At 36.7% G+C, this 25,601-nt stretch overlaps 1 protein-coding gene across 2 annotated transcripts in view; it reads right to left on the bottom strand.

The window, feature by feature from the left end:
* LOC106078587 (arginine kinase Oct f 2) overlaps positions 1 to 25,601 on the bottom strand; it is a 42,873-nt gene that overhangs the window by 11,272 nt on the left and 6,000 nt on the right. Inside the window, exon 1 of one of the 2 annotated variants that reach the window (XM_056031835.1) lies at positions 7,591 to 7,700. The exons of the other annotated variant lie outside the window; for it this stretch is intronic. Within the exon in view, the coding sequence (XP_055887810.1) occupies positions 7,591 to 7,685 (95 nt within the window). The 5' untranslated portion in view covers positions 7,686 to 7,700. Of the gene's footprint in view, positions 1 to 7,590; positions 7,701 to 25,601 lie in introns of those variants that run through there. 2 annotated transcript variants of the gene reach the window in all.

Below are 25,601 nucleotides of genomic sequence, written 5' to 3' on the forward strand. Positions count from 1 at the left end.
CTTATCTTATATAATACAGACGTTACTTCAAGAAAGATGATTACGTCCTACGCGTCATGCATTCAGTCATGCAATGACTTAAATTCTGCCAAGTCACTGGTTTTCCTGGCTAGCTCAGGCAACCCATTCCATGCTCTAACATCATTAGGGAAGAAGGAGTAGGCCTATTTGTATACCTTTGCCCTAGCATATGGGATTGGAAATACACTGTCACCTATGTGTCTTTCTGAGTATTTTATTAAATTATGTTTTTGTATTTGAAGATTATGGTTCAGTGTTTTATGTATAATTGCTACTTTACTTTACAGAAAACCTTACTCTATATATGCAAATGTTTGCTATTAACCAAGTGTAAAGGCGGAATAGTCAAAGCATGCGAAGGTGTTGGCAACACATATAATCGACACGTACTACAGATTTCGCCTTTGACTGACTACACATTTTGACCAAGCTCAATTAAACATCAATGTACAGTAGGCTACAAAACACGAGATATCTCAAGGGATGTAACTGCTGGTCTAGTTATCTCCCTTGAATGACCAATTAGGTGTACCTTGCGTTTACTCTGAGAGATGCATATCATGAATACAAGTAAACATTTACATCGATAAATACCTTAGGAAAAAAAAATGGCGCCAGGGCGACACTGGCACGTGGTGTACGCGTCAATGTCCCAAGAGAAGTGCAAACAGAAATTTCGTTATACATTGGGAGCTTCGAAGTTTCGAGTTTTTCGTAAAAGATTACATATGTGGTGGAGATAATTGGTTTCCGGTACAGAAAAATTGGAAAAAATTGGATTTCTAAACCGATTTTGGGAGCTTAAAATAGGGGAGCAAGATTATATTAGGCCCATCCGTTAATAGGTTTCAACTCCAAGCTTCATGTGAATCTATTAATGAAATGAAGTTATAGTGTATGTTTATTGTGTATATTCAATCTTTTCACGGTGTATACTTGAGAAATCAAATTGTTTTAACTCATAACGAATTGCACAGTCCGCAGAAGCACTTGCAAAACTCAAAATAATATTGAAAGACAAAGGCATAGCCCTCGACACCAAAATCAGACTGATGCGCTCTCTGGTCATGGCCAAATTTTTATATGCTTGCGAGTCTTGGACGCTGACTGCAGAGCTAGAGAGGAGGATCCTAGCAATGGAGTTGAGATGCTACAGAAGGATCCTAGGTATCACATTCCAAGACCGCATCACAAAGAAAGAGATTAGAGACAGGATTACTAGATCGATTGGAAAAAAAGATAATCTGCTAACTATTGTAAAAAAACAATACGCAAACTAAAACTCTGTTGCAATAGAGGACTATATGGGTCTCGCAAAGACCTTCCTTCAGGGAAAATTACCAGAAAAAAAGAAAAAGAGGCAGACAGAGAAAGCGATGGGAAGACAACATAAAGAATGAAAGGGCCTGCCATTGAAAGAGTTTCTATCCAAGGTAAAAGACAAAGAGGAATGGAGGAGGAGGACGATCGACTAATCTTGTGTGGTGCCCCAACGGTCAAACAGACTAAAGGATAGGTGAAGGTGAACTCATAACCAATAACCGTGTTTATTTTTTTAACATAAACCAAGATTCCCTGACTTACTTAGGAATTTCACTTCCAAACACATAGCAATGTATTCAACACATAATTCCGTCGTAAAAGCGCAAAGTTATATATTTCCTCTTGAAATACCATGTCTACTTAACCCATTGACCAGAATGGTAAGCGTCTGAATGAACATTGTAACAGAATGTAATAGTCTTTAGCTCAATGGGTAATAAACGCAAATCAATACATTTTATTGGTTCCTAATCACAGGCAGGACTAAGGAAGTTTCATTTCCATAGCAGGGATTTTTCTTGTTTTAAGTTGGCAAAACAAAGTAGAAAACACAGCATGGACAGAGTCCAGTCGTCATAGAAGCCCTGAACAATGACCTACAACGTCACAACCTGTGGGAAGCGGAGACCAATAGCTAGTTGCCATGTCATGCAGACCTGTGACGTGGCATCGAGCAATTGGTTAATACTGCCCACAGTTCAGTTGCAGGTCAATGTTCAAACCTTTTATAACGATTGGTCTAAACTTCCCACGGGTTGTGACGTTGCAGGCCAGCGTTAGGCCTTCTATAACAAATGTTCTCGCTTGGTCTCGCATGCTCACTGGCTGGACACGCAGCATGCTCTTTGGACTGCTAATGCAATGATCATGAGTACGAATACCTCTTTTAGTGATCTCTTTGAGCTAGTAAAAGTAATGGTAGCCCCTTCAGCTACCTGGCGATCTATTGGGGGGGGGGGGGAGATGATGTAAAGCTCGTGTTGTTATGACCGACGCTTAACGGGAGTGTCATGTGGCCAGCGCAATGACCATTAGTCTTTACTTCCCCCCCCCACCCCCGTATCTCAGGCACCCAGTAGAGTTGGCTCGACTCAAAGTGTCATAAATATCCCGACATTTTTCACCGGGATTCGAACTCAGGACCCTTGGGTTCGGGAGCCAACCAACGTTGACACCATCTCCATTATATGAACTATTCTAACTTTGTGGGAGATGGGGGGGGGGGAAGCTTAGTCTTAAGCTTACTATCATTGTTTTAATGAAACCATCCACAGCTTATATTTCCACTACATCAGCTTAACAATACTATCTTCTCTTATCTTGTTTTCTGCGTCTTTTCAGTCTGTGAAATCTAATCCTCTACATACTCTAGTCATCGAGATTAAGTTTATTTGTAAAGTAACGGTCATCTGAGGACAGAGTATTGATCTCGCTCGAGTCTGGGTCAGTGGGCTTCCGGTAAGATAAGCTATAAGTAGGTCAGCGTATGGTATTTCGTCCACCAGATAAAAAGTTGAATCAGTAGAATCAGTTATCTACATTACAACGATGCAAGTGCGCCCGCGTGTGTCGTCTAGTTATTTAACTACTCAGAGCATGATAAATTCATCATCATGCCATTAGTCCAGCGGTTCTCAACCTTTTTTTTGCTCGGCGACCCCTTTTACACCCCCACTCTGTTGCGACCCCTTCCACACACACACATGCAGCAATAGAAGAATTCATATTTTCGATGGTCTTAGGCGACCCCTGGTAAATCGTCAATCGACCCCCAAGGCGGTCGCGACCCACAGGTTGAGAACCCCTGCATTAGTCCATCAACATCATATCAAAATCGTCATTGTGTCTTCCCCTTTAAAACACACACACACACAGACAGAGAGACGGGTATCAATTCAACGCACTAGAGATTTGATTAATTTACCTTCTTAAAAGAAGATATTTAAAAAAAATAGTTCTATGGCATGCCTGAAATAGCCTAGCAGAAGTTTTACAGATGAAAAGTATAAAAAAAAAAAAGGGACAGAATCCTGCTGAAGGTGAAGGCCAGCTCGAGGGACGTGTGTTACATCATAAAAATGTGCGTCTGGAACGAGGCCGTCCAAGGACGTGTTTTCAGAGTGGGCGGAAATGAATGTGACCAGACGAGATGTTGGAGAGTGAGCGACAATCTTCAATAAATTTAGTGCTTCCACCACCGCTTGATATTTTCTATTAAAGCTGGAATTTTTTTTTTGTTTTGGTGTGTGTGCGGCGGGGGGGGGGGGAGCGCTGTGTTTGGTAAACATTCATGATTTATTTTACACAAATTAATAAATAAAAATGCAAATCCGTTTTTTTTTTTTTTTAAATCAAGTTTGAGTTCGTCTGCTCACGACTTCGTCTGCTCACAAACATGACTTGATATTTATTGTTGACACTTTTCTAGAGCAGTGATGTCCAACATTTTTCTCCATGGGCCTTTCAATGGCCGTATAACTAACAAAAACTCGTCGACCTTCCACGGCCCAAGTATACAATGTGAGTAGAAGTTTTGAAGAGACGTATAACACAGCGTCTATGGCCGGATATGGTCCGCGGGGATAGCTTAGGCTTCACTGTTCTAGAGTTAGAGCTATGTAGATCTATTTGTCTAAAAGCTGGTGGAAACACTGAAGCTACGATCACGTGACCACCTCTTTTTTTTTTTAAAGTATAGCACTTCAAATACATATATAAAAGCGTTCTTTCTGCCTTCTAATTTTAATATGCATATAAAATGTTTTAACTTATTAAAAACAGTCAGTCCCCCCCCCCTTTACACACACACAAGCTACTTCTTAAAGTGGAGTTTAAAAAAAAAGTATTTATCTTTGGTGCGTGTCTGGACCTTCAGTTCAGATATTGATTTGTCTTTTGTAAGAACAAAGACGAGCTTATTCCCTGACTCCTGATATTACACTAACTCCAGGTTGGATAAATATAAAAGTCAGCCCGAACGACTATTAAATCCGAGATCACGCACTCCCCCCTCCCTTCATGTATGGTATAACCAAGACCAATCGTCATAGAAGGCATAAACACCGACATGCAACGTTACAACATGTGGGCAGTGGAGACCAATAGTTCTTTGCCACGTCACATGTCAGTACAAGGAAAAATTAAGACCTAAGTCTTTCCTTCATCTATCCCGTCATCAGTAACGACACTATAAGGAAGATTTAGAACTAGAATTATGATACGATTATTTTTTGCATAAATTTGGTTATTAATATGAATGAAATAAATAATAGTTCTGTTTTTGGTCTAAATATTGATTTACTAATTCTTTGTATCCAAATTTAATAAAGTTAGTAGAACCAGGTCCCACAACTCCTGGGTGCTTATTAACATACTCTTGTTGTTTGCAATAAATGCAGACGTGAGATAAGCTGCAGACGACATGGCCTATAAACCTAGCTCGAGCCCGGACAACAGTAAAACCTGGACAGAAAGACAATACATTCACACCATGTCACCTGACTTCTGCTTTTTTCCCTCTTCCAAAACGATATATATATATATTTCTATGAACTTTTTTTTTTATCGAAGTTCAATTAAGTTGAAGTCTGATTTGTGTGTGTGTGAGCATGTGTGTGCGTGTGTTTTGAAGGTGACCTTCTAGAACAGTTACACGTCTGTTAGTCACCCCCCGCCACCAATCATGGGAGGGGGGTCGTGAGATTTGGGTCTTGTGGTGATAGGAGGATTAGGCAAAGTTTTTTTCTAGTTAACTCTCCCAAGCAGGCACATAAACCAAATAGTGGTGACGTGTCAAACTATGTGCACAATTGGCTCTGTTTGACCACGTGACCCTGTTCTTAAGATTACAAAACACACAGCGTCTGTCAAACTCTGCTTGTAAAGAGAGGATGACTTTTTGTGTGATGTAAACATGACTATAATATAGTTTTGCACCTGGCTATCACGTCCCAGTGGAAAACAAATGGGCGCAGAGGATATAACTGCGTACCAAGGCAGAGTTTTAAAATGGCGGCGTGGTATGGTCTTGAGTTCCTTCAGAAATGAAAAATTTTTGCGTCCCAGCCCAAACATCCCGCTGGATGGACCTTGGGTTATTCTCGGTTTTTTTTTACACATTTTTTTTTTCATTTCTCAAACCAGTTATAGTGTTTTCTTCCTTTTTTGTTTAAATCTTACCTCCATGAAAATTCATGCATCCCATGTTTATGGAATAAATATCAATGAGAGAGTAAGGTTTCTCCAATGAAATGTGAGCTCACGCGTGTTTCTCATCCTAGATATAGTTTCCCTGCTGTGCAGTATGCGCTTCGGGCTGTCAGCATGATCGTCCCGAGTTCGAACCATGCAAGCCCTTCTGGAGATTATATCTGTGACGTAATAGTCTTCATGTCTGATGGTACGTCCAAAACGTACAAGTCAAGTCAGAGACAGTTTTGTTCCCACACAGAAAACTTAAACAAAAACAAAAAAATTATAACCTCTAACCCATTTCTCAGTATTCAAGTTAAAACAAAGCCTCTCATAGATACACTGTTCCGGAGGGGGGGGGGGGTTATTGATTGACTGCTGAGTTGATTTACCGAGCACCATGTCACACTGACACCCGATCCCATTGTTCTGTCTTTATCTCGCGCCACAGTCTCTTAACACCGTTACCTTTCTCACTGTTTCCAGACCTCCCTCGGTGTAATGACACCCGCACTAATTTAATTACCCAGCGCATTTTACGCTATTAGATTTCATTAGCGTGTAAGAATGGCGTATAATTAGCATGCACTACATGTGTATGCTAATTAGTCACAGATATATTATAGTAAAACTAAGTACATTGATTGATTACACAGCATCTTTCAAAGGTAGTAACTTTAAGGTGGTGCTGTCAGTTAACTTGGAGTGAAGGAGAGATTTGATTTTAACTACAACAATATTATTAAACAGGGTTTTTCAAATCTTTGATCAAATCTGTCTGTCTGTCTGTCATGTATAATTTTTGTATACGTTATTTCTCCCACACGCAGTCTAGGAACAAGTTGAAACTGTATACAAATATTTGTTATACCTAACAAAACAGGAATCAATTAAAAAAAAAAAAAATTAGTTCGTGAATTATTGGTATTAACTATTTTGTTTTCTATTGAAAAAGGGAAATAAATGTTACTTTTTAAGAGATGTGGCTGTATATTTTGTACACATTTATTTCCAACTTCCCATTCTCGGATCAAGTTGAAATTTTGCATAATTGTTCATAACGATAAATGTATCAATAAAAAAAAAACAATTAGTTAATCAATTAATGGTAATTAATTAAAAAGGGAGATTGTTCGTGCAGTATTGAGATATATGGCAGTGAGTTTGCAATTCTTCCCCTTAGATAAGCTTTTTTTTTTTTATTTTAAAAAAAAAGATTGTAGATTTTTAACGCGGTGATTCTGTTCTGAAGCCTATGGTCAAATCATGGAGCAGAGAAACGTGAAGGTGTACATTTATCAAGATTCGAGATCAAGTTTTGAAATCTGAAGTGTAAGCAACAATACATCCTCTCCCTGCTCCCGGAAGTCTCCGAGAAAATGTTTTCATCACATAGATCTTACAGAACAGAAAAGCTAAGTGTTCATCAGCTGGCGACCCAAAAGCAAACCACGAGAACGGTGGCTTGAAGACGTAGAGGCAGATCTACACCAGCTATAAGTCCGGTCATGGAGACGTAAAGCCCAGGATTGTGAACAGAATGGAGAGATGTGCTAGAGAAGGCCAGGGCCCTCCATCATCCATGGGCTGTAGCGCCACTATGATGCTATATCTTATCTTATATTATTATAGATTATAGGCGTTGCTTCAAAAAAGAAGATAATTAGATGTACGTCCTACGCATTTCATGTGTCATGCATGTTAATCAATGACTTAAAATCTGCTAGGTCGTTGGCTCTCCTGGCTGATTCAGGCAACCCATTCTATTCTCTAATAGCACTGGGAAAGAAGGAGCACTTGAACGAATTTGTTCTAGAGTATGGAATAAGAAATGTGTCTCGAATCTAGGATATATATTCTATTTCAAGATATACATATATTGAACATTATATTTACAGTATAGCCTACTATAGGCAGTCTAGGCCTAGATCTAAGAATAAGAACTACATATTAACTTAGTCTTAAGAATATTTCTATTTTTTAAGTCCCATTACGATGATTACCATGTCAATGGAGTTATCTAAAAAAAAAAAAATATTGTATATCTAAATTTACCTGCTATCGTCTGACGTTTTTTCCTTTGGGTTTATTTCTGGTGGTGGTTTTAATTCTTTATGATTTGTTTCTCTAGGACTCGAGTCCTGGGGCATTATTTTTTTCCTTGGGCAACAGCACGCCATATTTGGATAAGTGATTTTATTTTTGGAAAAGAGAGTTCTCTCCAACTTGACGCTAGATTCAAAGGCGCACTTTTGTTCTAAAAATAGATGAAGTAGTGTGCTTTGTGCATCTTGGGGATTTGTATACATAGAGGCAAAGCCCTAAATATCTTTCTTTATGGCGTATCCGGTGTGCAGTATTAAGTAAATTATTTTTTAGAGATACCATATAATGTTTTTTTTTACAATTGTCTGCAGTGTACAATCTTGTAACTTGTAGGAGGTTGTAGCACAAATACTTTTTTATAAATATTTAGTTGGCAAGAGTAGTGATCTTCCAATATGGCGTCCTAGACATTGTTTGCTTTATGTATTTGTTTCCTAACTTCTGCCAAACTTCCTCTTTTCACTTTCTTAAACTTCCGTTAGTTCTCCACAGCATTTCTTCATATCTATTACTCTTCTTTTTCTCTATTGTTTTATTTATATTAACTTTATAGCTTAGAAAAAGTAAACGGCTTCTTAAAGATCAAAGTGTAAACAAAGATAAATTATTGTGATTTAACTTTTAGCGTGAAAATCGCCCAGTAGCTTCTTCCTCTATGAAGCTAACAAAGTGAGGGCTCTCCTTTCAGTCTTGGCGATCTAAAGGATAGACGATGTTAAGGTCATTTGTTTCTTTGGCCAACGGTTAACGAGAAGGGTGTCATGTGACCAGCACAACGATAAACCGCCTTAACTTTCCCCAACTAAAGTCAGGTACCCATTAAAGTTGGGTGGACTCAGGGGCGCCCTAAAATTTCCGAAATTCAAAATCCCAGGGATTCGAACCCAGGTCCCCAGACTCGGAAGCCAAGCGCTTAAACACTCAGCCACCAGTGAACAGTAAAATAGAATCAAGAAGATGAGATGTTATTGTACTGCTTCTATTATCCACTTGTGTGCTGCTCACTTCTTTTCGAAAAGGCTAAACTGTACACGCCATACAATCTCCAATCTACATGACCCGGAAGAATATCTGTTCAATCGATTCAAAGATTCATTTCTATACAGGCTATTTCTTTTGTTTAAGGATTCAAATATTCTTTATGAATCTTGAAATTTGAAAATTAACAGTTAATCTTTTTTGTTTCCCAAACTCAAAGTTTCGACTTTTTCAATATATGAACACATACGTAACTGAATGGTAACACGTCTAAGGAGAATATTGAAGGTGACTTTGAGCTGTGTCGTCTGCCTCTCGCCAAGATAAGAGTTATCGAACCTAGTTTGCAAGCGGAATGAAACCGAGGCCTACATAGACCGCGAGACGTCCAAATTTAGACATTTCGATTTCTTACCACCCTTCTTTCTTTTTTTTTAAGGAAGTAATCTATTGGTCCAAGCGGTCAAGTTAACACTAGACTTGAAACCGTGACCCGTCAGATGATTGAAAAAAAAAGAATAAAACAAGTAAACAGAATAGGAGATCTAATAAAGAATTCACTCTAAATGTAGCTTTAAATTACACCACAGCATGTGATTCCCCTGCCCCATTAAAAAAAATAAACAAGAAAAACAAAAAACAATTCTTCCTTTATGAAGCCAATGATATTTTGTAAGAGTGATTAAGGTCTAATTTACTTAAAATAACCAATGAACAATAGATTAAAAAAAAGAATATTTTACCCCCCTCCCCAGGAAAAAAATTCCAGTTAACGCCCATGTATAAATCTACTCATCGTACGTACAATTCTAGTTTGGTGGTACAGATCCAGACAAGGCAACATTAAAAGACAATAGTCTGAACTAGAATACTGGAGACAGACATATGGTAGGCATATAGAAGATTTTGCAGGAGGGCAGGGAGGTGGATGGAAGGGACAGGGTTGGAACTCAGGACGAATCATTGTGACGATAGTCAACAGCGCAGACCAAACGACCAAACTGCTATTTATTACAATACATCTACTCAACTCGTATCTTTGTGGAATCTAAAGCCTACTAGGTCTGCAAAGGGTGTACAAAACCTGGACACAGATTTCGAAAACGGCTCTGACGATTTTCCTAGAAGGTTACCGTATATCGTTGGGAAAAGAATTACTGCTCGTTGGCCACTAAAAGGGCCAAACTGGAAAAATTCTAGTTTGGCAGCTATAATTTTTCAAAATAAAAAAAAAAAGAAAACTTTAAATTTGGCTAGAGAACGAGAACATATTTATCTTCGGGTATTTCCGCATGTAGGCATTATTCATTCAAGAATTTAATCAATTAATGTCCAGGAACATTTTGCGCATCGTCTTCTAGCATTAGATTTAAAGGTCTATTATTGGTATTAGTAGAAATATAATCAAATATGAACCGGACTACTGAACCCAAGATATGACTTGAGAACATCAGATATGAACCGGACTACTGAACCTAAGATATGACTTGAGAACATCAGATATGAACCGGACTACTGACCTTAATATATGACTTGAGAACATAAAATATGAACCGGACTACTTAACCTAATACATGACTTGAAAACATAAAATATGAACCGGACTACTGAACCTAAGATATGACTTAGGAACATAAAATATGAGCCGGACTACTAAACCTAAGATATGACTTGGGAACATAAAATATGAACCGGACTACTGAACCTAAGATATGACTTGGGAACATAAAATATGAGCCGGACTACTGAACCTAAGATATGATTTGAGAACATAAAATAGTACCTGAGAACCTAAAATATGAATCTAAAGTCTGACTTCTGAACCTACAATATGACTTTTCAACATAAAATATGATTTAAGAACATAAAATATGACTTGAGAATATAAACTATGACAAGAATCTAAAGTCTGATTTCTGATCCTACAATATGACTTGAAAACACCGAATATGACTTGGGAACCTAAAATATTAGGCCTACTTGGAAACCTAAAATGTTACTTGGAAACCTAAAATATTAGAAGAGAATTTAGAATAAAAAGTGGCCAATATTTGTATGTACATTGAGGATGCATTCAGCATTTCACAAAACATAAGTACATGCCTTCAACTGAGGGCAAAGAGTTTTGTATTTGTATCCTGTTCTGGCTTCAAGTGCACGTCACTCCATAGCTCTCTTCACTTCCCATAATTATGACTGACATTTACGTCTTAGAAGAAACACTAGAGATCTACCTTACTGACATGCTAGGCACACTACAATCAGAACAATAGCATGTGTATGTGTTAACATTGAACTATGTGGGAGAAGTATTGCACTCTAGGAGAGTTGTTGTTTAATAAATAAAACATTTGTTATAAAATCCCTTCCCATAATCCGAGAGGAGACTAGAGCTATAGATGTGTCAATTTACTTTAATAGCTTTTGTTAAACATAAACTTTTTTTTTTTACGAAAACAAAAAGGGGGTGGGAAGGGGGATATTCTGTGACTTGAGAATTATGTCACATTTAGATTGTTTTAATAAAAGTTTCTCACTTTAAATCACATTAAACCTTTTTTTTTTTTCAATTGCTTTTTTTACAATTAATTTTTGTTTTCATTCGCAATAATCGAACATGTGTTGAAAGACAGAGAGAAAAAAAAAGAGAGAACGAAGAGAGAAACAAAGAGAGAAAGAAGAGTGAAACAAAGAAAGACATGAGTTAAACAAAGAGAGAAAGAAGAGTGAAACAAAGAGAGAAAGACAAGAGTGAAACAAAGAGAGAAAGACAAGAGTGAAACAAAGAGAGATAAACAAAAAGAGAAAGACAAGAGTGAAGCAAAAAGAGAAAGACAAGAGTGAAACAAAGAGAGAAAGACAAGAGTGAAACAAAGAGAGATAAACAAAAAGAGAAAGACAAGAGTGAAACAAAAAGAGAAAGACAAGAGTGAAACAAAGAGAGAAAGACAAGAGTGAAACAAAGAGAGATAAACAAAAAGAGAAAGACAAGAGTGAAGCAAAAAGAGAAAGACAAGAGTGAAACAAAGAGAGAAAGACAAGAGTGAAACAAAGAGAGATAAACAAAAAGAGAAAGACAAGAGTGAAACAAAAAGAGAAAGACAAGAGTGAAACAAAGAGAGAAAGACAAGAGTGAAACAAAGAGAGATAAACAAAAAGAGAAAGACAAGAGTGAAACAAAAAGAGAAAGACAAGAGTGAAACAAAGAGAGAAAGAACAAGGAGTTAATTATAACATTTTTGCAGTTTCATTCTAACGCTAACCGAGATTTTTTTCAAGTTGAATTTCAGACTCGCAGACACGGAGGTAAAAATGAAATGTCCAGGCCACTATATTTAAACGTTGAGAAAACAAGTCTCTAGTAACATTGAAGGAAACTGTGACTTCTCTCTCTCTCTCAATCTCGCTGTCTCTGTGGCCAACACACACGCTCCTGCTATTCACATCCACAAATATATACACACAAACAAAGCTAAGACAAAAGTTGTGTACAGATCAATATCAGGCTTTTGATTTGAAATGGTTTACAACATTGAGTGAAGCAGAACAAAAGATATAAGCCGCTACTATCAGCCGATGATGTAATTGTCAATCTCATTGACAGCGTTGTGGAAACTAATCAGAAAAAGCAAATTTTTTTAGGAGCAAATGGGAAGAGGATTTAAGACTATTGCCGACAAAAGTTGTCAATGAAATAATATCCACTCAGGGATATCCATCAATATCAATATCAATCCAACAATTTTGCAAGTTTTTCTCTTTATTTATGCAGAAACATCTCCAACCAGTATAAAAATAAAATCGTATGTATAAATATGGAATGCAATGTGTAATCATGAGGTGGCACGTACAGTATTTATATTTATTAGAAATTTTCGTACATGGCTGGGAAAAATTATGAATACCAAGTCCGTACAAAATAAAGAAAACTATAATTAGCTTAGTTTTTTTTAAGTGATAATTTGTGGGTATTTTTTTAGCACAGCAGAATCAACAGTTAAGTTCAATATAGTGCCATTGTTTAGTTTATTATTTAGTTTATCGTGACAATATAATCCAATGTGTACGTGTATAGGCGAAATAATGATGAAACATCGAGGCTGATGTGTATTTATGTATCTCCCAGTAACTAGACATGATTTTTTTTTTGTTGCTTTGGCTAAATCTTGTTTGGCGCTTCTGTGTTCGCTAGTAAACAAATGTTTACCTGGGAGAGATGTCACGATATCCTTCTGATAACCGGGTTGAAAAAAAAAGAGGATACGTGGGGGTATTACCAAAGTTAAAAAAAAAAAGGTGCGCGGGGGTGGGGGGGCGAGTTATCGGGCCATGTGGTGATACGGGACTAGCACTGAGCCTGCAACCTTCCTGCCTTAGAAAGACAAAAGCTTCATGGCTCCCCCCCCCCCCAAACCCTTGAATCCCTTACATACTACTTCCAGCATCCTACCACACTCTGTACCTAAGTTAGGTCAGAGATAGGAGTGGGGAGTGCAGGGGGGTGAGAGGGGGGATGTGTGCTCACCTAACTGATATGGGCCAAAGATTTATATCTTCTCCCCTCCAAAACTGACGTCTTCGGGAAAGAGAGATGGAAGCAGGGAGAACGAGGGAATGAGAAATATGCTGATGTACGCGAGTACTTTAAGGAATAAGGGAATATGAGAACAGAGAGAAAGTGTGTGTGTGTGTCCGAGAGAGAGAAAGAGAGAAGGAGAAAGAAAGAAGCAGAGAATGAACTAGGCTAAGAACTAAGAAGACACAGAAAACAAAAGAATCCAGGTAACATTGTTTACCTGCAAAGCTCAGCTGCTCATTCTCGATTTGTCTGCAGCTCCGGCATCAAGCACTGTAGTGGTCACGTGACTCAGCAGACGTTATTAAGAAATGGAAGATAAAAGAAAGCGATCACCCCACTGAATAACTGGCGCCATTCACGTAGCGAACGTTCGCTTTACAACAATTATTTCCCGTGGATTACATTGTAATTATCTCACCACACTGGTTCGTACGCTTAATAAAAAGACAGTGCGATTGATACATCCGACATAGATTGAAAACAAGTAGGCCTGAGATTTTGTTGAGAGAATCTAGACCAGTTTTAGATTTTCACCTGGCCAGAAATAATTTATAGCATTCCAAAATGATACCAGACAGGAAACAGGCGGAAGTTTGAATTTATTTACATACGCAGACGAACATTGCATGTGTTTGTTGCATAACAGTGATACTAGAAATGCCCTTGCCATGTCTAGTGATGGTGCTCATGGTGATGTTACCATAGAAACATCTTGTCTCGAAATTAACGTAATCTGGTCTTTGATTACTTTTACACTCTTAATATCCGGCTTACATTCAAAAGGGCATCTCTTTAAGCATTGAAATACGGCCAGAGAAAAAGAGAAATCATAAGGAGAAATGTCAAGGCGATATAATGGAACCTAAAGAAAAACAAACTGAAAAGAAAAATAGGAAAATGGTGAAAGATTTTGAAATTTAAAAAAAAAAATAAACATAAGCAATGTCAAGGTTGTTACATTGAAACATCGTTGTTGCCAACTATATAAAAAGAAATTCTTTTTGCTACAAGCAAAAGAGTTTAGGAATTTGATTCTTCGGTGCTAAAAGGAGACCTATTTTTAAAATAATATGCTATTAAAATACACTGTTGTTTTTCTTATCAAACTCCTACACCAACTGGACAAGTATCAAGCTATCTACAGACCACCATGTAAGAAATTTGCCCAAACGCCAACAATAGTTTAAAAAAAAAATGATAAGATTCAATGAGTCCCGTACAAGACACTGGCCCCCAAAACACCCCAATAGAAAGAAAACTATATGGAGAACTCAGTTCATCTCATGTATTGGTCTAGTCATCTGAACGCTCCAACATAATAATGAGAACGAGGAAGAGGACGAAATGTTTGTGCCATGATGTCGCCTTATTGACTTGTTAATTATCATTATGATGTAACTAATATTCTTGTCAACGTCTTACAATTCTCGAGAGTTCCAATCAATGCAAATCCAAAGTGTAAGTCAGTATAACACATTTGTGAGAGTTTCATTAGATGGTTGTCTGGTGTATGATTTAAACATTTCTAGTGTATGATTGAAACTATAGTTTATGATGATTGGTTTATGGTTATTGATACTAGATTGCGTGCACTTAAAATTTGTATGCTGCATGATTGAATATATTCGATTTCTGATTGAAATTTGTTTGGGGCTTGAGTAAAACTTGATTGAAACTTGTTTGGTGCATGAGTAAAACTTGCCCTGTCTGAAAAGGTAGAATCGCTTGTAAAGAAAACGTGGGTATAAAATGTGTTCAATGTTTAAAAAAACCAAACATTTAAAAAAAAAAAAAAAACTGAAAACCTCAGAGAACTGCTCGCCATTCGCATTTCTATGTCATAATGACCTGTCAATCAACACATCGTAGAGCCTAATCGGAACGGAATCATCTTTAAGATATGTATTGATAATTGTATGTGTGTGTTTTGAAGGGAGGTAAGTTGGAAGTAATGTTGACACACTAGATCCAGCAAACAAACCGATGGAATAACACACGTTTTCAATTTGGTTAAGAAAAAAAAATATTTATGATGAAAATCTTTTTTTTTTTTTCCTTTCGGTTTTCATTTTTCAAATGTACAGTATTCTGAAGAAGTCTTCATCTATTTTTAGCATTCCCTTTTTGTATACCTTAAAAATGAAAGAGATCTTAGTAGATTTATTTGAGTGTGTTATGAGTCTTTCTCGGTGGTCACATTGTTATAAAAACATATAAAAAGCCCACAAAAGAGGCAAAGAAAAGAGGCCTAAGGCCCAAGGATTCCTATGATGATAAAGCTAAAACTGAATAGCGCAAATTCTGAGGTTTCCTTTTTTTAAAAAAATAAAGTTGGGATCCAAGGGAAATAAATCTAAAAGCTGAAATTGATTTAGAGGCAGAAAGAAAACCAAGGTTTAACAAACGTTGTGTTTCAGATATTGTGTATAGATTTAAGATAGGATGTCTGATGAAGACATGTTTAAGATATGATTTACATGCTAATGGCATGGGGCATGCTCTCGTGGTTTATCTGTTTAAAATATGAGGCAAGGCTTTCTATAAGAAAAAGGTTTATGTCATAATAATACTAAGGCAATGTCTTCGATTCCGAAGATTAAGGATGAGTGCAGTATTTAAATTAGCCACGCATGCCCAGGTGCAACCTGCATATTTTGTCACATCTAATGCAGACAAAGCCGTTGTCCGTTGGGGGGTCTATTTAAGTTTTCATCGTTCCAAAAACACCATAACGTTTTTTTTCCTCGATTGGCCTAAGCGTCTCCTCTAACGACCGTTTCCACCTGAGCGCCACAGTCAGACTTAGAACCATTGCCCGGGATGCTTGAGCGCCACAGTCAGACTTAGAATCATTGCCCGGGATGCCTGAGCGCCACAGTCAGACTTAGAACCATTGCCCGGGATGCCTGAGCGCCACAGTCAGACTTAGAACCATTGCCCGGGATGCCTGAGCGCCACAGTCAGACTTAGAACCATTGCCCGGGATGCCTGAGCCAAGATGCACAAGAAAAGTTTCGATGGGATAGGCGATGAGCTTTATTGCCACAGACGGATCAATGTTGTACCCCAGCCCAAAAAAAAAAAAAAAAAAAATTCACACAATTTGGAAATCAAGGAAAGACAACTCTCCGTGGTCAGAGGCCGGCGTTATCGATCCATTGACTTGAAACCAAATGTAATAGCAAAGTGATGGGGGTAGGGGTGGATAGGAAGGATAGAGTTAAATAAAACGCCAATAGATAGTGGATGAAAAATTCAGGGAGGATTGGTACATCTAGATGTTGGGGAAGCAACAATTTTTGTTGTAGAGGATTGTGGACAATTTGTACGATAATGGAAAACATGTATGATTGTAAAGATTTAGATTGGTTAGAACATTGGTACCATCACGAAGAATTAGTATGTTTGTGTAAATTGGTTTAATTATAAATAATGTATACGACTGTGAAGAATTTGGCTTGATTGTGAAGAGTTAGAATCAGTGGGGTAGCTAAGGTGAAGGGGGCGGGGGTTCGAATTTGATAATTCCCCTGGGCCCCCACTAATGTTAAAGAGAAACTGGGGTATGAACGTATATCTTGTGTGCTATTGTACAAATTGTTTGCTCTAATTATGTATTGCTTTTTTGTAATGCACAAATTTCCAAACAGATAATATAGATTATTATTATTATTATTATTATGTATGTTTTTATATAGTTGCCATATACAACAGTAGCAGAAAGAAGAGTGAAAATACAACAGCCCCTAGTGATAACATATGCCCAACCTGCGATCGCAGCTGTGTATCAAGGATTGGCCTCTTTAGTCACACAAGAAGTTGCAAAGGGAAAAGATCGTCTCTCGAGAAGTAAAATGCCACAGCATTAAAGGTTTGTATACATGTGTACTTATTACTTATTGTATGTATTATCAACATCTAAATAACTTTATTTATAATGTAATATTGAGCTAGCGTTGGGGTTTGGGATTTAGATACCATAAAAATATGGTCTTTTTTTTTTAAGTCTTTCATTTAACAAATAAAGATGCTTTTCATTTTGTAAGTCATTTGACTTATGCCTGTACACTGTCTTTGTGATAGCATGCGAGTTCAATAATTAAATAAATAAATGACAAAACATCATTGTTTGCATTGTATATATAAGTTTTTTATGTAAGTATATGTCTTTTTTTAATCGCATTAGAAAGAATTTGTAATATGTGATTGGTGTGTGGTTGGCATGTGTCAGAAGAAGTTGCAAATATGAAAACTGTAACCCTATTTTAAAGCGTTCAGGATGTTTCAATAAAAATGGTGTAGCTTGGAGGTAACCACAGATCTATATAGGTAGAAATATTATACATTGTAGCTGTCTCATTTGTTGCTTTCGCCAAAAGGAATTTAACCCCCAACAGATTAGAACTAAAAAAAAACAATTACTCAAGAATGTAGTAGAATATTTTTAAAATAGCAATTAAGTGAAATTCTCAGAGTAAAATAAAAAAAACTGGACTTCTCCCGGAAGTGTTCCATTCATATATGTGAAAAGTGGGTCACCTTTAATCAAAGCAGCATTTCTTTATCCCAAAGATCAGGTCAAGATCTTTATCTTGGCTGAATGTCGACCTTATACCACCTAACTTCCCCCATCTTTTAGTCAAGAATGCATCTTCCCATGCCAGCAACCATCTCTTCCCACCTTCCCACATCCGATCCTAGACCTAGAAATTTCGACTGACGTCAGCGAAATGTATCCTGTCGCTATAGTGACGCAAGCAAAGAAGCCCTTGAACTACCCCCCACCCATCTCCCCTTTTTTTCCCCCTCCATTTTCTCAAAGCCAACAAAGTACCTTTTGGCACAAGTCTGGTGCAAGCTGGTTTTTATTTTGTCCTGGCAAGGTGTCAAGACACTTTGGGTTTGAGAGTTTTTGGTTGGAATCGTTCTTCCAGAGTTTCGGTTTGAGAGTATATCAAGACCTACATGTTGGAATTGTACTTACTGAGGCGTCTGTCGTAAACTTTAATAAAAATGTGATCCCTACTCAGGACTCAAATATTAATTTAAGAAGCTACATGTGTACGGCGTGTCACTGCTTAGGAAAAACTAACTTATATACAAGTATCTTACAACGTGGATGCAAAAGAGGTGAAGGTGTGTGTGAATAGGGATGATGTCAAGACATTTTAAAAATGTTTATATGAAGTGATATAGTGAATAATTGCGTCTATAAGCCCCAAATGTTTTTAATAGGATAATATAAGTCCACTTTATAGATGAAAACATCTCAGAAATAATCCGAGTTGTATAAAGTGTGGAGCTTTTTTATTATTTTTTTTTGCACTTTGGCAGATCGGAAAACTTAGCGGCATAGCGCCAACTTGATCTCCTGGTGAGACGAGCAGACGTTAGAGCTGTTATAACAAAAACGTTTGTAAAAAAAAAATACACGTAAAATAGTAAGAAACGGCAACACGTCTGCAAATATTGTTACAGAAAATAATACGTTTCTCGAAATAGACTGTGTAGACTGAATGAGTTTGTGAAGTCTTTGGGTTCTAAGTAGAATCTCAACGCGATCACGCAATTACTGGACTCGGTGAATACTCGGCAATAAAGATGCAAGTTTGTTACATAACAAGCAAAATACTTTTTTTTAATCCTTTTTTTTTAATTACAAAAAAAAACTTAACTAAGGGGAAGAACTACGCACTTACAACCATATCTCTCAATAATGTAAATTATTTCCATTTTGCGATATCGACCAAAATAATTAACTACCAATAATAAATGGAATGATTGCTTAATTTTTAATTAATTCATATTTTGTTAAGGTTTCAACTTGATTCGAGAATGGGTGTGGGAGAAATAATGTAAACAATTATATAAGGGAACCAAACCCAACATATTTAGCCATATATGTAAATACTGAAGGATTAATTACCAGTTAATTTAATAATTGGTTAATATTATTTTATTGATTCACGTCTTGTCTATACTAATGAATAAGTGTGCAAAGTGTCAACTTAATCAGAGAATGGGTGTGGGAGAAACAACGTATACATACTTTTTACCAGACAGACAGAGGGAATTGATAAAAGCTTTGTAAAAAAAAAAAAAAAAAAAAAACGAGCACGGTTGGGGTGTAATTTATATAGTTCAGTTGTTATAGCATACGAAATAAAAGCTCTCCATTCATAAAAATGAGAAATGTATCCCCTGGGTGTATCTGGTCACGAGAGCCCTATTTTTATACTGACCTGATCGCTCAATGAACATGCAAAAGACACAGTAAATATCCCAAGATACCTTGCAACAACCGCCATACCTTGCGTGTCTGCATTCCACCCCTCACGCCCTTTGTAAAACATATAAACAATTATTTTTATTTTTTTTGCATGACGTGATAAACAGGCAATTTGCTGGAGCCATGTACTGTTTGATGTGTTGTTTTATATGCCGGCATCACGAGAACCATAACATCTGTGCTGTTTTTGCAGAAAGCCAATACGCTTTTGTATTATGCCAATTACATGGTTTGCAACATGCCCATATACATATACATAATAGGCCCTTATTTAACAATGAACGAGATCCAACCATTACATTTTGCAGCATATGTGGTTTAGGCTTGAAACGAAGACAACCTGGTGATAATGATAAGAATTTTTTTTTAATGGAGAGCCAAGATCTATACTTTCCGAGACTGCTGCAATATTCTTTTCCCTATTGTTAAAGATCACCTCAGCGTAACTGCTGTAACAATAACGATATAGATGCAAATACGAACAACATGCACACGCGAAACACATTCACACCCACAACCAGCGCTTTATGAATTAGACTTCTATGAACTTCTCGATGACGACTGATGAAATTGTAACAACCCTACCTAACGTGATACATTTCTTAGACAATGTTATATTTTAAGACAAGTTGTCTATTTTCAAGTGCTAGATTTTAAAGACTGGTACGATATTGTAAAGACTAGTGCTATAGTCTATAGACAAGTGCTATATTCTAAAGACAAGTGGTCAAGTGCTATATTCTAAAGACAGGTGCTTTATTCTAAAGACAAGTGGTCAAGTGCTATATTCTATAGACAAGTGCTATATTCTAAAGACAAGTGGTCAAGTGCTATATTCTAAAGACAGGTGCTTTATTCTAAAGACAAGTGCTATGTTCTAAAGACAGGTGCTACATTCTAAAGACAGGTGCTATATTCTAAAGACAGGTGCTATATTCTAAAGACAGGTGCTATATTTTAAAGACAGATGCTATATTCTAAAGACAGGTGCTATATTTTAAAGACAGGTGCTATATTCTAAAGACAGGTGCTATATTCTAAAGACTGATGCTATATTTTTAAGACTGGTGTTATATTCTTAAGTCTAATACTAAGTTCGTAAGGCTATATAATGCAATGCTTAATACACTTATAAAAAGAGCCTAACTGCAGCTCCATACACACAAGCACGCACACACACACACCAACTTGTAATGTTCCCTGTGGTCCAAGCCTTCTACCTGGACCAAGTTATGGCTCTCCAAGGGTTGTCATAATCACGGTGATAGTCATGACCTGCTACCAAAGGTGTACCGGGAAGGTAAGGGGGGGGGGGAGAGTAAAAGATGATGTCTCAGAAAACGTACCCAACACGAAACATTCCTGGAAGAAACCCAGTGGAAGCCTGAAACAGAGCTGCCTAATGAAGACAGACATTTACTATGGTAGTTTATAAGAGCAAACAAATGATGAAGTGTGGGGGGGGGGTAGATCTCATTTTTAGTGTAACTCTTCTGTGGTTAACTCAACTATAGATTCAGAGAAAGAGAGAGGGAGAGAGAGAGAGAGAGATTAAAAAGTTTTCCAAATAAAATAGTCGATGCTTGATGCTCTACTAAATACAAAGATCAAAACTAAGAAACAAAAAGTAAATCTTATAGCCTACTGCAAGGTAAAAAAACAAAACTTGTTTCTGAATGAAGCACAATTTATTTACATGGAAATGGCTCACACAGTAACTCTAAGTAGATTCTACAGCCAGAAAGAAAGTGATGTTTCTATGGGTAAAAGTGTATCGGACATAACATACAGGAAATGACCTCCACAGAACACGAGTGTGTTCAGTTCTTCAATGAGGTAACACATTAAGTTACAACAATAAAACGTATAAAACGTTAACGTCGCCTTTTTATTGAATACTGCAGTAGCAACATTATCCATAAAAAGAATATAGCGAACAGAACAACTGGTTAAAGAATTGTTCTGATAATACAATAGTAAACTAGACAACTATATGAAGTCTTCTATAACATGAATATTTTTGCATGCAGGACTTTATTCACCAAAAAAAATACGGTCACGTGATATCCTTGTTTGATTCTAATTAGGTCGTAAGTTGTATAGAGACGACTTGAAGTAAGGGGCGTTTGTTACGATTTGGTGAATGGTCTCCATTCTGCTTGCTGTACATAACCTTACTTAGTGTCAACGTTTTTACACAATCTATATAACTGTAAGAAAGAAATATTCACGTGGGTGTGAATCAGAGAGGGAGGGAGAGGGAGGGATATAGAGAGAGGGAGAGGGAGATAGAGAGAGCGCAGGAAAGAATTCTATAATCGTTACTTTCCTCCAAGTACAGGGCAGAGCTGCAACATTACTAAAATGACAGAGTTCCGAGATGAATATGCTAAGGGAAATCAATTGTATAGAAATAGACAATGAAGTTACACATTTTGAAGAGATTGTATTTAAATGTAGCCTATTCTCAGAAAACAAGAGAAAAGATAAACTCTACACGAAAATTTTAAAGGCCAAAATATCTTTATGCGAGAAATACTGCGAAATAAGAAAATGACGATGTCATGGCCTTAACCTTTGAACGTCTTGGGGGGGGGGGGGGAGGAAATATCCCTAACCTAGAGAAACTGAAATGAGAACAATCTGGAAAACCAACTTGAGTTTGGTCCCTTGGAAAAGTTACGTACATGTCTCAGACTAAACCTGACCTGAACTGAAGTGCCCAGGTCATAGAGGGAAGACGAAGATATGTGGCTTTGTTCTGCATTTCATTAAGTCCTAGGATAAAGTAACTTTCATAATAAGTTGTTTTTTTTTTACTTTACATACAAATGTACAAAAGAAATCTTATCTTATATAATACAGACGTTACTTCAAAAAAAGAAGATGATTACGTCCTACACGCCATGCATTTAGTCATGTATATTAAACAATGACCTAAATTCTGCCAAGTCACTGGTTTTCCTGGCTAGCTCAGGCAACCCATTCCACGCTCTAAGAGTACTTGGGAAGAAGGAGCATTTGTACAAATTTGTCCTAGCATATGGAACGAATTATGTACAATTATCTTTGTGTCTTTCTGAGTATTTTATTAAATTGTGTTTTTGTATTTGAAGATTATGGTTCAGTGTTTTATGTAAAAAAATATTTAACCCATTAAAGAAATAATTTGATTTTTTTAAAAACTAAAGTACAATTTAAGTATACTTGTCTTTTCCCCACATTAAGGTGTCTATAAAGAGTTTAAAGATTTGAGAAGCATTCATTCCAGAACCAATTAGGCCTATTACAAAAGGACAGTAGTTTCTGTCTAGGAATTACAAGGAGGGCGAGAACATTGTGGCAAGGTGACCTAGGGTCTTACTTCCGACCATGACAGAGTCTGTGTGGGCCCAATACAAAGAAGAGAAGATTGCGTTAATCGAATAGCACACATAACACTTTGGCTTAGATGTCTGTTATGCTAAAGTCGAATTGGACTTAACATAATGTTTGTTGTTTAAAGATATAAACCTATTTGATTGACAGGATAAATATGTGCTCTGTCAGACGTTCTTACACGCTTTCTGTACTGCATTTTGTTGTTTTCAATGTATTTATTTTTCAATACATGCATTTGAATTTATGATAAAACTTTATACCACAGATCAATTAATTGAATTCTATAAAATTTTAGTTAGATTTTTTTTTTATAAATATTACTACGTCAAAACATTTTAGATGCTATATTTTAATGATGAGTTAAGATCAAAAGCATTAATCTGATTCATTGATTTAAACATCACATCCATCATTCAGACATCTCTTTGATGTTACATACACATTAATGTATATAATTTTAACATAAAATTGACTCCGTTGTTACACTGATGTAATCATTAAATTGACTTATTTAACTACTTCAAACTGTAAATTGATTTGGTCATTACACTCATTACATCCATTGGTTTATCAACTACAATGATTGAGTCATTACAATGAATAGTCGAATACATTGATTGATTGATCGATTTCAATGATTTGATTATCATATTGACTTGTTTCAAAGCAATAATTTAAAAAGCTCACTATTATACTGTATTGATGTCTTTTAGCTTATTTTAGCAGACCCTATAAGTGGAAAAGCCGTTATTACTTCTATGTGGTCTGTCTGTCTGTCATGAAAACTAGAAAAACTATTGAAAATCACATTTCCCCTTATTTTGTGGCTTTCTAAGTTAAAGTTTAACGGCTACTTTGTGTCTTCTGAAAACAAACTAATTTGTTTGAAAAAAGTTATTATGAACATCTCTTTGTCACACAAATACACCAACTTTATTTTTAAAAATTAGTTAGTAAGTAGACAACCAAAAATAGTAATTAGATTGTTGGCTCTTTATTCTTTACAGATTCTCTGCTGCCCAGCTAGTAGTATGAAATTTAGGCGAATATGGACAATAGTTCCTAAAGATGAAGCGAATACTAGCTTAATTGATAAAAGAAGGAGATTATTTAAAGTGAAGTTTACCAGTTTCGGTGAAATAAAAGTCAACTAATGCGTTTGCTATGGAAAAAAAAACAAAGCAAAATATAGGCCTAATATAGAATTTAAAACAAAGCTTATCTAAGAGGAAGAATCTGGCATATATCTCAACACTGCATGAATAAGATCCTTTTTTTCTGTAAGTAAAAAAAAAATAACTGCTAATTGATTAAATAATTGTTTAATTTGTTTCGTCTTCTTCTAGCCAGCTTTTTGCTGCTGAGCTGTCAGCTCTTTTGCAGACTGTGCCAAGGAAAAATAGTGTGCTGTTTTCTTCAGTTGTTCAGCACTGCTGTAAAGGCTGTTGGTTATGTTGGGCTGTAGTGGTAGTAGGGTCTGCCTAAGGTGGATTAGGAGGGGGCATTCAAAGAGGATATGGTTTACGATTTCATAAGGGTGGGCACAGGGGGAGTTGTGTGGAATTTATTTTGTTAAGATGTTGATTTAACAGAGGTGTGTGTCCTGTTCTTAGTTGGAAGATTGTAGATTGCTCTTAGCGGGGGAGGAAGTTAATACTGTCCAGTTTGTTTGGCATGGTCATATGCATGGCACTGCCTGTGTTTCCTGATGCCCATTGGTTGAGCCACTCCTCTTTGTGATTGTTGACTAACATTGACCCTTAAGATGAGGTAGTTAACAGGTCTATCTGGTTGTTCCATTCATGTATTGCCATCGACTATGAATAATTATTGGAAATTTCAACTTGATCAGAGAATGGGAAGTGGGAAAAAAAGTGTAAAATATGAAACAAAGGGAATAACTCCCCATAAACAGCCACATATCTTGTTACGTAGCATTTATTTCCCTTTTTCGATACCAAGCAAAATAATTTATTACCAATAATTAATTAACTAATTGTTTTTTTTTTATTGATTCATGTTTTGTAAGGTACAAAATATAATTGTGTAACGTTTCAAGTCGATCCTAGAATGAGTATGGTAGAAATAGCGTGTACAAAAATTGTGACAGACAGACAGACAGACAGAGTTGATAAAAGTTTTGTTCAAATCTGTTGAGAGAGGTTGTTTGGGATGGAAGTCATGAAAAGTAAGCCACAACTTGGTTCATTTCAAACATAATTAATTTTGTTTCCAATCCTAGTAACCTTTCGAAATGGGGAGAGATATTCATGCAAGGTATTATTGGTTGTTGTTGTTGTTTTTTTCACTACGCATATTAACAGTATTGTTTCATTTTATTGTTAAAGTAGTTTCAGAACATTCCTACAATAACTCTAGTGAAATGACCAAAATCTAACCGACATGAATTTTACAATCTCTCAAAGCACGAGAATTACATCACAGGAAGTTGTTAGCCAATATCAATAACCCATTGTTTGAATCAGACGATATCAACCCCAACCAAATAATGAGTCACAACGAGCAGACGTGATATCTACAACGTTCGTCCAGATAACCCGAAATGGCAGACCCACCCCCTCTCACTTCTGCTAAGGTCACATTGATTCAGCTCAAGAACACAGACCAGGTCCACACGCAACTGAGCTGATAACGTAGTGTACCCTTGAGGTAAGTTGAGAGCGGTTTGGTTTAACCCAATATAACCTGACACCTTTTGTTCAAATCGATGTA

The sequence above is a fragment of the Biomphalaria glabrata genome, chromosome 6 (assembly GCF_947242115.1).
Source record: "Biomphalaria glabrata chromosome 6, xgBioGlab47.1, whole genome shotgun sequence".
NCBI lineage: Eukaryota > Metazoa > Mollusca > Gastropoda > Planorbidae > Biomphalaria > Biomphalaria glabrata.